The sequence below is a fragment of the Zonotrichia albicollis genome, chromosome 30 (genome assembly GCF_047830755.1).
Source record: "Zonotrichia albicollis isolate bZonAlb1 chromosome 30, bZonAlb1.hap1, whole genome shotgun sequence".
NCBI classification, from domain to species: domain Eukaryota; kingdom Metazoa; phylum Chordata; class Aves; order Passeriformes; family Passerellidae; genus Zonotrichia; species Zonotrichia albicollis.
This window is the reverse complement of record NC_133848.1, coordinates 4,683,191-4,697,980: the sequence shown is the minus strand read 5'-3', so window position 1 is coordinate 4,697,980 and position 14,790 is coordinate 4,683,191. Positions and strand designations below refer to the sequence as shown.

At 60.9% G+C, this 14,790-nt stretch overlaps 1 protein-coding gene across 1 annotated transcript; it reads left to right on the top strand.

Annotated features, from left to right (window-relative positions):
* The first annotated feature begins 2,081 nt into the window (after positions 1-2,081).
* Positions 2,082-14,493, top strand: ARHGAP30 (Rho GTPase activating protein 30). Its single transcript, XM_074529532.1, has 12 exons — positions 2,082-2,327; positions 3,342-3,444; positions 5,344-5,488; positions 5,579-5,661; positions 5,755-5,862; positions 6,722-6,849; positions 7,840-7,975; positions 8,735-8,835; positions 8,950-9,024; positions 9,608-9,997; positions 11,200-11,456; positions 12,500-14,493. Exons 1-12 carry the CDS (start codon positions 2,219-2,221, stop codon positions 14,420-14,422), a joined length of 3,558 nt encoding a protein of 1,185 aa, XP_074385633.1. The 5' UTR covers positions 2,082-2,218; the 3' UTR covers positions 14,423-14,493.
* Positions 14,494-14,790: the final 297 nt, after the last annotated feature.

The following is a 14,790-nucleotide window of genomic DNA, read 5'->3' as shown; positions in this document are numbered from 1 at the left end:
CCCCTCCCTGTTGGTGTGGGGTCAAGGATGGACTCTGGTCCCCAAGTGCCACCTCCCTGCCATCACAGGATTGGGGACAAGCTCCTGTCCCCAGGTGCCACCTCTCTGCTGTCACAGCCTTGGGGACACCACCAAGTCCAGGACAAGCTCCTGTCCCCAGGTGCCACCAACCAGGGCCTGGGGACACTTGTGGTGACAGGGACACTTGTGGTGACACTGGGGACTCCCAGGACCCTCCAAACTCCCCAGGACCAGGAGCCCCCGTGTCCCCCCCAAACCTGGGTGGCACTGGGGACAGCCGTGTCCCCTCTCCCATGGATTGGTGGCACTGGAGACAGCCGTGTCCCCTTTCCCATGGATTGGTGGCACTGGGGACAGCCGTGTCCCCTCTCCCATGGGTTGGTGGTACTGGGGACAGCCGTGTCCCCTCTCCTATGGGTTGGTGGCACTGGGGACAGCCGTGTCCCCTCCCCCCCGGGTGGGGGAGGGGCTGTACAGCCGTGTATAGACCCTGTAAATAAAGGACCCGCGGGACTGGGACCGGTGTGACACCTTGGGGACAATGGGGACACGGGAGGGACACCAAGTCACATGAGTGACAGGGGTAATGTGGGTGACATGGGGGTGACAAGGGGATGGCATGGGTGACATGGTGACATGGGGGTGACACTGAGACATGGGTGACATGGGTAATGTGGGTGACATGGGGGTGATATGGGAGTGGCACTGAGACAGGCGGGTGACATGGTAACACACAGGTGACATGGGGGTGACACGGTGACCTGGGGGTGACACTGACACATGCAAGTGACATGGGGATGCCATGGGTGACACGGTGACATGTGGGTGACACTGAGACACGCGAGTGACACAGATAACATGGGTGACACGGGGGTAACATGGCAGTGACACTGAGAAACACGGATGACACAGTAACACACAGGTGACACGAGGGTGACACAGGTGTGGCCTGGTGAAGTGGCCGGGGTGGGGCTGGGGGTGCAGGTGAGCTGGTGGGGGGGCAGGGGAGTGTGCAAGGGGGCGTGCAAGGATGTCCCCGGGTGTGCCCAGATGTCCCCAAGTGTCCCCAGGTGTGGTCAAATGCCCCCAGATGTGCCTGAGTGATGCCAGGTGTGTCACGCACATTGACCTGTCCCTGTCCCCAGGGTGTGTCCCTTGCACACTCAGGTGTCCCCAGGGTGTGTTCCTGGCACACTCCCATGTCCCCAGGCCTGTCCCTCGCACACTCCCACATCCCCCGTCCCCAGGGCATGCTCCTTGCACACTCAAGTGTCCCCAGGCTGTGTCCCTCACACACTCAGGTGTCCCTTGCACACTCAGGTGTCCCCAGGCCGTGTCCCTCACATCCTCAGGTGTCTCCAGGCCATGTACCTCACACACTCAGGTGTCCCCAGGCCTGTCCCTCACACACTCAGGTGTCCCCAGGTGGGTCCCTCACACACTCAGGTGTCCCCAGGCCGTGTCCCTCACACACTCAGGTGTCCCTTGTGCACTCAGGTGTCCCCAGGGTGTGTCCCTCACACACTCAGGTGTCCCCAGGCCATGTCCCTCACACACTCAGGTGTCCCCAGGCCATGTCCCTCACACACTTAGGTGTCCCTCACACACCCAGGTGTCCCCAGGGTGGGTCCCTCACACCCTCAGGTGTCCCCAGGCTGTGTCCCTCACACACTCAGGTGTCCCCAGGCCGTGTCCCTCACACACTCAGGTGTCCCCAGGCAGTGTCCCTCACACACTTAGGTGTCCCTCACACACTCAGGTGTCCCCAGGCCATGTCCCTCACACACTCAGGTGTCCCTCACACACCCAGGTGTCCCCAGGCTGTGTCCCTAACACACTCAGGTGTCCCTCACACACCCAGGTGTCCCCAGGCTGTGTCCCTCACACACTCAGGTGTCCCTCACACACCCAGGTGTCCCCAGGGTGGGTCCCTCACACACTCAGGTGTCCCCAGGCTGTGTCCCTCACACACTCACACCTCCCCTGTCCCCAGGGCGTGCCCCTTGCACACGCGTGTGCGCAGGCGTCCCCGCCCTCGCTGTGGTTTCGCTGTGGCCGCGGGGAGCAGGAAGCGCCTCGAGCGCGGCCTCTGCCTTCCTGCCACCCCCGCGGGGACAGCGCCGGGACCCCCCTGGCGTGGCCCCCGCGCCCCCGGCCGTGTCCCCCGCGCTGTCCCCGGCGCTGTCCCCGTGTCCCCATGTCCCTGGCGCTCAAGGCCCGGCAGCGGGCGAGGCGCAAGGGCGGCTCCCGGGAGCGCCTCTTCGGCTGCGACCTCCAGGAGCATCTCCAGCGCTCGGGGCAGGACGGTGAGTGCCACCACCCTCCCCGAGCCCCCCAGGGGACAGCAGGGCCACCAGGGCCACCGAGGGAAGTGGGGAAGGGGCCCCCGAGGGGACTCGGAGGGGACTTGCGCCACCCGTTGCGTCACCGGGGCTCCAGGAAGCGTCGCGGCCACCGAGGCTCGGCCGGGATTTGGGGGGGTTGGAGCTCGCTGGGGCTGCAATCTCAGGGGGGTTGGGCCTGAGGGGTGGAGGGGTCTGGGCCTTGGGGTTGGTGGCTTCATCCTTTGGGATTTGGTGGCTTCATCCTTTGGGATTTGGTGGCCTCGTTCCTTGGGATTTGGTGACTTCATCCTTTGGGATTTGGTGGCTTCATCCCTGTGGATTTGGTGGCTTCATCCCCGTGGATTTGGTGGCTCCATCCTTTGGGATTTGATGGCTCCATCCTTTGGGATTTGGTGGCCCTGTTCCTTGGGATTTGGTGGCTCCATCTTTTGGGATTTGGTGGCCGTGTTCCTCGGGATTTGGTGGCCTCATCCCCGTGGGGTTGGTGGCTCCATCCTTTGGAATTTGGCGGCTCCATCCTTTGGGATTTGGTGAGCCTGTTCCTTGGGATTTGGTGACTCTATCCTTCTGGAGTTGGTGGCTCCATCCTTTGGAATGTGGTGAACTCATCCCGGTGGAATTGGTGTCCTCATTTCTTGGGATTTGGTGGCCTCATCCCAGTGGAGTTGGTGGCTCCATCCTTTGGGATTTGGTGGCCTCATCCCAGTGGCGTTGGTGGCTCCATCCTTTGGGATTTGGTGGCCCTATCCCTCGGGAACCAGTGGCTCTGTGGGATCAGGGATCACTGGGATCCCGTGGGATTTGGGATCAGTGGGATCCTGTGGGATGGAGCTCACTCAGACCCTGTGGGATCGGGGATCACTGGGATCATGTGTGATGGGGATGACTGGGATGGGATCCCACGGGATGGGGCTCAGTGGGGTCCCATGGGATCGGGCTCACCGGGACCCCTCGGGGCCGGGCCGGGCCCCGCAGTGCCGCAGGTGCTCCGGAGCTGCACGGAGTTCGTGGAGCAGCACGGGGTGGTCGATGGCATCTACCGCCTGTCCGGGGTGTCCTCCAACACACAGCGGCTGCGGTCAGCGGGACCGGGATTGGGACGGGATTGGGATAGGATTGGAGATGGGGATGGGATTGGGATGGGATTGGGATGGGATGGGACTGGGATCGGGACTGGGGATGGGACTGGGGACAGGATGGGATTGGGATGGGATCAATGGGATGGGATTGATTGGATCAATGGGGTGGAATCAATGGGATCAATGGGATGGGATTGATGGGATGAGGATGGGGCTGGGGATGGGGGTAGATTGGGATGGGATGGATCAGGATTGGGGCAGGAATAGGGACAGGAACAGGGATGGGAAGGGATCAGGATCAGAGACTGGGGCAGGAATGGGGACGGAGCAGGGATGGGGTTCGGGATCAGGATGGAGCAGGAATCGGGCCGGGAATGGGGAGGGATTGAGGTGGGACTGGGATCAGGTGAGAACAGGGTGGGATTGGGACAGAGGCGGATTGGGGGGATCAGGATTGGGATGAGAACGGGGCTGGGAATGGGGATGGGGCAGAGGTCGGGATTGGGATGGGATCAATGGGATGGGGGCGGAGTCTGGAGGATGCCGGGACTGAGAGGGAGGGAGGGGACAGGAATGGGATGAGAAAAGGTGGAAGCAGGGATGGGACGGGACTCAGGCTGACACCTCCCCGGCCCCTTCCCTTCCCCCATCCCGCTCCAACCCCTCTTCCCCCGCTCCTTTCCTTCCCTTTTTCCCTCTTTATTGGCTTTGGGGTTTTCCCTGCCCGTTCTCTTTCACTTTCCCCGGGACAGTTTTTCCCTCCTCTGCTTCCTCCGCTGAGGGCTTTTCTCCCCTGTTCCTGGGGGAACCCAGAATTGCCCAGACCCCGATCCCATATTCCCATATCCCCAAATCCCAAACCCCAATCTCCAATCCCAAACCCCAGGCAGGAGTCTGAGGTGCAGCACAGCCTGGATCCCAAACCCCAATCCCAAAACCCAAATCTCAGATCCCAAACCCCAAACCACAAATCCCAATCCCAGGCAGGAATTTGAGGCGCAGCACAGTCTGGACCCCAGTCCCATATCCCAATTCTGAAAGCCCAAATTCCAAACCCCAAATCCCAAATTCCAAATCCCAATCCCATATCCCCAATCCCAAACCCCAAAACCCCAATCCCCAAATCCCAAACCTCAGACAGGAGTTCGAGGCACAGCGCAGCCCAGACCCCAGTCCCCATTCCCAAACCCCAAATCCCAATCCCAATCCCAAATCCCAATCCCAAATCCCAAACCCCAATCCAAATCCCAATCCCAAATCCCCAAATCCCAATCTCAGGCAGGAGTTTGAGGCACAGCACAGCCCTGACCCCAGTCCCAGTCCTAAACCCCAATCCTCACAAACCCTAAACTCCAAACCCTAAATCCCAATCCCTGTCAGCAGTTTGGGGCACAGCACAGTCTGGACCCCAGTCCCATATCCCTATTCTGAAACCCAAAGTTCCGAACCCCAAATCCCAGATTCCAAATCCCAATCTCATATCCCCAATCCCAAACCCCAAAACCCCAAACCCCAAACCATAAATCCCCACCCCAGGCAGGAGTTTGAAGCCCAGTGCAGCCCTGACCCCAAATCCCAAACCCCAAACCCCAAATCCCAAACCCCAAACCCTAAATCCCCACCCCAGGCAGGAGTTTGAGGCGCAGCGCAGCCCAGATCCATATCCCAAACTCCAGACTCCAAACCCCAAACTCCAAACCCTAAATCCCAATCCCTGTCAGGAGTTTGGGGCACAGCACAGCCCTGACCCCAATCCCAAACCCCAAATCCCAAACCCCAAACCCCAAATCCCCACCCCAGGCAGGAGTTTGAAGCCCAGCGCAGCCCTGACCCCAAATCCCAAACCCCAAACCCCAAATCCCAAACCCCAAACCCCAAACCCTAAATCCCCACCCCAGGACAGAGTTTGAAGCCCAGCGCAGCCCGGACCTGTCGCGGGACATTTACCTGCAGGACGTTCACTGCGTCAGCTCCCTGTGCAAGGCCTACTGCCGCGAGCTGCCCAACCCCCTGCTCACCTACCAGCTCTACGACAAGTTCGCCGTGAGTCCCTGATGTCCCCAGATGTCCCCAGAGTGTCCCCAGGGTGGCGGGCGGCCCTGTCACCGCGCTGTCACCGCGCTGTGCCCGCAGGATGCGGTGGCCATCCAGATGGAGGAGGCGCGGCTGGTGAAGATCAAGGAGGTGCTCAAGGAGCTGCCGGCGCCTCACTACAGGTGAAGGGGGTTGGGGACATCCCCAGCAGTGTCCCCTGGGCGGTGTCACTGTGTCCCCTGCGGTGGCGCTGAGGTGTGGCACTGCCGTGGCAGGACGCTGGAGTTCCTGATGCGGCACCTGCTGCGCATGGCGGCGCACAGCGGGCGCACCAACATGCACGCCAGGAACCTGGCCATCGTCTGGGCGCCCAACCTGCTGCGGTGAGGGACACCTGGCACTGGCACTGTCACTGTCACCTGTAACTGTCAGCCCTGTCACCCTCAGCCCTGTCACTGTTACCTGTTGCTGTCACCTGTGACACCTGGCACTGGCACTGTCACTGTCACCTGTAACTGTCAGCCCTGTCACCCTCAGCCCTGTCACTGTCACTGTCAATCGGGTCACTACCAGCTCTGTAACTGTCAGCTCTGTCACCCGCAGTCCTGTCACACTCAGCCCTGTCACTGTTACCTGTTGCTGTCACTGTCACCGTCAGTCCAGTCACTTGTCCCCTGTCACTGCCAGCCCCGTCACTGTCACCCCTGCCAGCCCTGTCACACTCAGTCCTGTCACATCCCTGTCACTGTCACCTGCCACCATCACACTCAGCCCTGTCCCCCTCATCTCCATCACACTCAGCCTTGTCACCCTCAGCCCTGTCACACACAGTCCTGTCACTGTCACCCCTGTCACCCTCAGCCCCATCACCCCCATCCCTGTCACACTCATCCCTGTCACACTCATCCCCGTCACCCTCAGCCCTGTCAATGTCACTCCTGTCACCCTCAGCCCCATCACCCTTTATCCCTCATGTCCCCTGATGTCCCCTCACCCTGGGCTGTCCCCACTGTCCCCTCACCCCATGGTGACCCCACTGTCCCTGCTGTTCCCACTGTCCCTTCACTCTGCTGTCCCTTCAGCCCGTGGTGACCCTGCTGCCCCTGCTGTCCCCACTGTCCCCTTATCCCCAGTGACCCCACTGTCCCCACTGTCCCTTCACCCCCAGTGACCCTGCTGTCCCCGCTGTCCCCTCACCCCATGGTGACCCCGTGGTGACCCCGCTGTCCCTGCTGTGCCCAGCTCGAGGGACATCGAGGCCTCGGGGTTCAACGGCACGGCGGCGTTCATGGAGGTGCGCGTGCAGTCCATCGTGGTGGAGTTCATCCTCACACACGTGGAGCAGCTCTTCGGGGACGCGCCGCTCTCAGGCAGGGACACCGCGGGGACACTGGGGGACAGCGCGGGGACACTGCGGGATATTGTGGGGACACTGCGGGATATTGTGGGGACACTGTGGGATATTGTGGGGACACCGCAGGGACAGCGTGGGGACACTGTGGGATATCGTGGGGACACCAGGGGACAGAGCGGGGACACTGTGGGATATCGTGGGGACACTGCGGGGACAGCACAGGGACACTGCAGGGACACTGTGGGATATCGGAGGGACACTGCAGGGACACCGTGGGGACACTGTGGGGACAGCGCGGGGACACTGTGGGATATCGGGGGGACACTGCAGGGACACCGCGGGGACACCGGGGGACAGCACGGGGACACTGTGGGATATCGTGGGGACACCAGGGGAACATTGGGGAGACACTGCAGGGACTCTGTGGGATATTGGGGGACACTGCAGGGATATCAGGGGGACACTGTGGGGACAGCGAGGGGATAACAGGGGGACAGTGAGGGGACAGTGAGGGGACACTGTTGGGACAGCGGAGGGACACTGCAGGGACACCATGGGGACACCACAGGAACACTGCGGAGACAGCGGGGGGACACTGCAGGGACACTGTGGGGACATTGGGGGGATACTGGGGGGACACTATGGGGACAGCGGGGGACACCGTGGGGACACTGCAGGGGAACATCAGAGGGACATCATGGGGACACCATGGGGACGTTGAGGGGACACCATGGGGACATTGGGGGGGCATCAGAGGCACACTGTGAGGACATTGGGAGGACACTGTGGGGACACCATGGGGACACTATGGGGACATTGAAGGGGACACTGGTTTGGGGGTCTCCAGGTGGAAAATCCCCCCTGACCTTGGATGGGGGTCCCAAGGGGACATTGGGGGTCCCAGGGGACATTACCACCCCACTTTTGGGGGTCTCCAAGGTGAAGTTGAGTTGACACTGTCACACTTTGGGTCCCTGAGGTGACATTGTCACCTTTGGGGTCCCAGGTGGGGACAGTCCCCGTCGCTCGCTGCTCCTGCCCGGGGCTGTCCCCCCCCTGCACGTCCCAGCTGTGCTGAGCCAGGGCGACGGCCCCCCCCAGATGCGGCCCTACCACACCATCATCGAGCTCAGCGAGCACAGGTACGGCCACCGGGGACACCTGGGCACAGGTGACACCCCCAACCCACCCCGGGGACCCCCAGGGACCCCCAAACCCCGAGCCTGGCTCAGGTGGTCCCAACTCACCGTGACCCAGGTGCCCCCAGGTGTGTCCAGGTGCCCCCAGGTGTCCCTCCAGGTGTGCTCAGAAGTCCCTCCAGTTGTGCCCAGGTGTATGCCAGGTGTCCCCAGGTGTATGCCAGGTGTGTCCAGGTGTATCTCAGGTGCTCCCAGATGTGCCCAGGTGTATCCCAGGTGTGCCCAGGTGTCCCCCAGCTATCCCCAGGTGTGCTCAGGTGTCCCCCAGTTATCCCCAGGTGCCCCCAGGTGTGCCCAGGTATATCCCAGGTGTGCCCAGGTATAGCCCAGGTGCCCCCAGGTGCCCCCAGGTGTGCCCAGGTGTGCCCAGGTGTATCCCAGGTGCCCCCAGGCATGCCCAGGTGTATCCAGGTGTGCCCAGGTATATCCCAGGTAACCCTCAGATGTATTCCTGGTGCCCCCAGGTGCCCCCAGGTGTGCCCAGGTGTGCCCAGATGTGCCCAGGTGCATCCCAGGTCTCCCCAGATGTGCCCAGGTGTATCCCAGGCATGCCCAGGTGTATCCCAGGTGTTCCCAGGTGCCCCCAGGTGTACACAGATGTATTCCAGGTGTATCCCAGGTGCCCCCAGGTGTGCCCAGGTGTGCCCAGGTGCACCCAGGTGTGCCCAGGTGTGCCCAGGTGTATCCCAGGTGTCCCCACAGGAGCAAGGGCTCCCTCAAGGCCAAGAAGTGGAGATCCATCTTCAACCTGGGCCGCTCCGGGCACGAGGCCAAGCGGAAATCGGGGAAGGCGGAGGAAAAAGGTGGGAATTTGGGGGAACCCATGGACTAGGGGGGGGTTATCCCCAAATCCCCCCCAAAATCCCCCAAAATCCCCCCAAAATCCCCCAAATCCCCTTCTCCCACCCCATTCCCAGAGAAGTGTGGGAAGGTCACTCTGCGGCCAGCCAAGAGCATGGACTCGCTCAGCTCCGGCCCCTCCGGACCGTCCGGTAAGGGGGGACCTCTGTCCCCTTGGAAATGTCCCTCTGTCCCCAGGGATTGTCCCTCTGTCCCCTTGGAAATGTCCCTCTGTCCCCTTGGGATTATCCCTCTGTCCCCTTGGGATTATCCCTCTGTCTCCTTGGGATTGTCCCTCCGAACTCTGACCCCTTGGGATTGTCCCTCTGTCCCCTGGGGTTTCTCACTCTAGCCCTTGAGACTGTCCCTTTGTCTCCTTGGGACTGTCCCTCTGTCCCCATTGGGATTGTCCCTCTGTCCCCATGAGATTGTCCCTCTGTCCTCTCAGGAATTGCCCCTCTGTCCTCTCAGGAATTGTCCCTCTGTACCCTCAGGAATTGTCCCTCCGTCCCCTGGGATTGTCCCTCTGTCACTCGGGATTGTCCCTCCGACTCCTCAGATCTCCACACCCTGTGATCCCCCCATAACCCGGGATCCCCCTGTTACCCCCGGGACCCCCACTTCCCTTGACTCCCCCGCACCCCGCATCCCCCCACACCCCGGGACCCCCGGGACCCCCGGGACCCCCGGTACCCCCGGTACCCCCGGCCCCGTTCCGGACCCGTTCCCCCGCAGGCCCGGAGGCGGCGCGGCTGCTGCCGAAGCTGTCGGTGAAGCTGCGGCCGCAGCGGCAGCACAGCTCGGACGCGACCCCCGCGGTCCCGGAGCCGCCGCCGGAGCTGGACGAGAGCCTGGAGGAGCCGCTGGAAGCGGCGGCCGAGAGCAGCACCAAGTCGGAGCCCACCACCCCCAAAGCCCCCCGGGCCGGGCCGGGGGTCGGTGGCCGCTCCCGCGCCGAGAAATGCGCGGGGCTGCACATCTCGGGCCCCTACGCGGTCACCGTCCCGCCGCACATCACCTCCAACCTGTCCCGCCTCACCCGCGGGCTCCCGTGCCCCGCGCTGGAACGGGAGCAGAGCCCCGGCAGCGCCCCCGAGCCCGCCCGGGACCCCCGGCCCCGCTCCGGTGAGAGCCCGCGGTGTTGGACCGCCGAGGGACCGCGGGGACACCGGGACTGGGGTGACACCGGGATTAGGGGGACACTGGGATAGAGGGGATACCGGGATTAGAGGGGACACTGGGATTGGGGGGACACCGGGACTGGGGTGACACTGGGATTGGGGGGACACCGGGAAAGAGGGGATACCGGGACTGGGGTGACACTGGGATTGGGGGGACACCGGGAAAGAGGGGATACCGGGATTAGAGGGGACACCAGGACTGAGGTGACACTGGAATTAGAGGGACCACGGGATTAGGGGGACACCGGGATTAGGGGACACTGGGATTGGAGGGACACTGGAATTGGGGAAACACTGAGATAGAGGGAGCACTGAGATCGGGGGACATTGGGATAGAGGGGACACTGTGATCGGGAGACACTGGGATCAGGGGACACCGGGACTGGGGGGCACATCAGGATCAGGGGGACACTGGGATAAGGGGGACACCAGGATAGAGGGGACACCAGGGTGAGTGGGATATCGGGATTGGGGGACACCGGGATCAGAGGGACACCGGGACTGGGGGACACTGGGATTAGAGGGACATCAGGATCAGGGGGGACACCGGAATAGAGGGGACACTGGGACTGGAGGACACTGGTACTGGGGGGACATCGGGATCAAGTTTGACACCGGTATCGGGGGAACACCGGGATTGGAGGGACATTGGAATAGAGGGGACACTGGGATCTGGGAAATCGGGATAGAGGGGACACCGGGATCAGGGGGATGCCAGGATAGAGGGGACATCAGAACAGAGGGGACAGCGAGATTGGGGGACCCTGGGATGGAGTGGGACACCAGAATAAGGGGGACACCGGGGTCGGGGGGACAACGGAATAGAGGGGACACCAGGATTAGGGGGACACTGGGGTCTGGGAAATCGGGATAGAGGGGACACTGGGATCAGGGGAACAGCGGGATTAGGGGGACACCGGGATTAGGGGGACACCGGGATTGGGGGACACCGGGATTGGGGGACATCGGAATAGAAGGGACAGCGGGATTGAGGGACACCAGGATTGGGAAACACCAGGATTGGAGGGCCTCCAGAATTGGCAGAACACTGGGATCAGGAGGACACCGGGATCAGAGGGACACCGGGACTGGGGGACACCGGGATCGGGTGGGTGCCGGTACCGAGCGCTCCCGGCTCTCCCGCAGAAGATGCGGAGCAGAGCCGGCTCTCCCTGGAGCTCCGCGACTCCTTCGCCTTCCTGGACGGCCCCGAGACGTGGCTGGAGGGCGGCGGTGACATGGAAGCGGTGCCGCGGAGCCCCGGGATCGAGGACGGGACACCCGGGATCGAGGATGGGACCCTCGGGATCGAGGAATGGATCCTGGGGATCGAGGACGGGACCCCCGGGATCGGGGATGGGTTCCCGGCCGTGGAGGAGGGGATGGAGAGCGGGTTCATGAACGTGAGCACCCGGCGATTTGGGATTTGGGGATGGGGTGGGATCAGTGGGGTTGGGATGGGATCAATAGGATTGGGGTGGGATCAATGGGATGGGATCAATGGCATAGGATCAATAGGATTGATGGGATCACCGGGATCAATTGAATAGGTAGGATGGGATCAACGGGATTGATGGGATGGGATTGATGGGATCAATGGGATGGGATCAATGGGATCATTGGAATAGATGGGATGGGATCAATGGGATCCATGGGACTGATTGAATGGGATCAATGGGATCAACAGGATCAATGGAATAGATGGAATGGAATCAATGGGATGGGATGGGATCAATGGGATAGGATCAATGGGATCAATGGGATGGGATCAACGGGATCAATGGGATGGGATGGGATGGGATCAATGGGATAGATGGGTTGGGATCAATGGGATCAATGGGATCAATGGGATCAATGGGATAGATGGGTTGGGATCGATGGGATCAATGGGATCAATGGGATCAATGGGATAGATGGGTTTGGATCGATGGGATCGATGGGATCAATGGGATCAATGGGATAGATGGGATGGGATAAATGGGATCAATGGCATGGGATCAATGGGATTGATGGATTGGGATCAACAGGATCAATGGGATGGGATGGGATCGATGGGATCAATGGGATCACTGGGATCAATGGGATCAATGGGATTGATGGATTGGGATCAACAGGATCAATGGCATGGGATGGGATCGATGGGATGGGATAAAGGGGATCAATGGGATAGATGGGTTGGGATCAATGGGATCAATGGGATCACTGGGATCAATGGGATAGATGGGTTGGGATCAATGGGATCACTGGGATCAATGGGATCAATGGGATAGATGGGATGGGATAAATGGGATCAATGGGATAGATGGGATGGGATCGATGGGATCAATGGGATTGATGGATTGGGATCAATGGGATCAATGGGATGGACATGGGGACACAGTGAACCCACCCGCGTTTCCCGCCCCTGCCTGGGGGTCCCATCCGTGTCCCCCCCCCCACCCCGCAGCCAGGTGAGCGCTGGGCGGAGCAGCCGGACAGTTACCTGTCCATCGAGGAGTGCACGGAGCAGGACATGTTCTTCCTGGCCCCCGGCGCCTCCGAGCCCGACTCCGACCCCGACGAAATCTTCCTGAGCGCCCACGATGAGCTCAGCCCCCTGGGGACCCCCGAGGGACCCCCGGGCGAGGGGACAGCCCTGGAGAACCTGGAGAACCCAGAGATCACTGAGATCCCAGAGATCCCCGAAATCCTGGAGATCCCGGAGATCCCAGAGACCTCAAAAATCCCAAAAGTCCTGGAGATCCCAGAGATCCCAGAGACCTCAAAAATCCCAAAAGTCCTGGAGATCTTGGAGATCCCAGAGATGTCAGAGACCCCAAAAATCCCAAAAGTTTTGGAGACCCCGGAGAACCAAGAGATCCCAGAGATCCCAGAGATCCCCGAAATCCTGGAGATCCCAGAGATCCCAGAGACCTCAAAAATCCCAAAAGTCCTGGAGATCCTGGAGATCCCAGAGATGTCAGAGACCCCAAAAATCCCAAAAGTTTTGGAGACCCCGGAGATCCCAGAGATCCCCGAAATCCTGGAGATCCCAGAGATCCCACAGAACCAAGAGATCCCAGGGATCCCAAAAATGCCAGAGATCACAGAGATCTCAGAGATCCCAAAAGTCCTGGAGATCTCAGAGACTCCCAAAATCCCAGAGATTTTGGCCCAAACGCCCCCAGAACAGGATGGTCCAGGAGTGGGGGACCCCCCCCAGCACCCTCATGGGGAGGGGGCTGCAGAGGGAGACCCCAGCCCCAGGATGGAGGTCTGGGGTGAGGGAAGGGGGCTCGGGGGTCCCGCTGGGAATGGGGGCACGGATGGAGCTGGATCCCAGCCCCTCATCCCAGGGGAGGGGGATCCCCGGGATTTTGGGGGGTCTCCTCCAGCCCAGCTCCCCCAAGAGCCCCCCGAGCCCCCAACCCCGGGGGCTGTTCCTGAGGGGGTCCTGGATGGGGCCGGTGTCACCCCCGGGACCACCCCAAACTCCCCCTCTCCCCCTGCCCCCAAAAACCTGGAGCTAATCCAGGATGGGTCCCTGAGACCCCCAAAATTGATCCAGGATGAGCCCCCCAAAATCCCGGAGCTGATTTGGGATGAGCCCCCCAAACCCCTGGAGCTGATCCATGCTGATCCCCCCAAATCCCTGCAGCCCTCTGGAGCCCTGGAGCCCCCCAAATCCCTGGAGCCGATTTGGGATGAGCCCCCCAAATCCCTGAAGCTGATCCAGGATGAGCCCCCCAGATTCTCAGAGTCCCCCAGACCCCTGAATGTGACCCAGGGTGGTGCCCCCCAATCCTGGGACCCCCATGGACCCCCAAATCTGATCTGGGACGGGTACCCCAAATCTCTGGAGCCGATCCTGACCGAGCCCCCCAAATCCTGGGACACCCCCAGACCCCTGGAGCCGATCCTGACCGAGCCCCCCAAATCCTGGGACACCCCGGTACCCCCAAATCCGATCCAGGACAGGCGCCCCAAATCCCTGGGGCCGCTCCTGGCTGAGCCCCCCAAATCCCAGGACCCCCCGGGACCCCCAGATCCAACCCGGGACGGGCGCCCCAAATCCCTGGGGCCTCTCCCGGACCCCCTGCGCAGCTCCCGCCGCCCCCTCCCCATTTTGGGGGCGCGGGTGATGGTGGCCCGGGCCGTGCCCGTGGTGCCCCCCAAACCCCACTTTGCCCATGCCCTCCTGGGACCCTCCCAAATCCCACTGGGAACCCCAAAATTTCCCCCGGGACCCCCAGGGACGCCCCCAAATACCCCTGAGACCCCCCCAAATCCCCTTGGGACCCCCTCAAATTCCCCCGGGACCCCCTGGCAGCCCTGGGGGGGGGCGAGCGCTGAGCGTGGGCAGGGCCCCCCCAGAGCAGAGTGCAAATAAATAATGATAAAATGAGAATTAAATGATAATTAAATGAGAATAATAAAAATACCAAGGTGGGAATTCTGGCGTCAGAGATGCTGGTGGGTTGTTGGTTTTTATTTATAGATTTTATTTTATTTATTTTTTAATTGTTTATTTAAATTTAATGTTCCATTTTAAAATTTAATTTAATATTTTATTTTACTTAATTTGAATTTTAATTTTTATTTTAAATTTTATTTTAAATGGTTTTATTATTTTATTTATTTAATTTTTTTAAAAATTCTATTTATATTTAGAAGCATTGAGGACGTAGGGCATGGGGACATTTGGGGACATCGGGACAGAGAGACATGGGGACACTGGGACATGGGGACACTGGGACA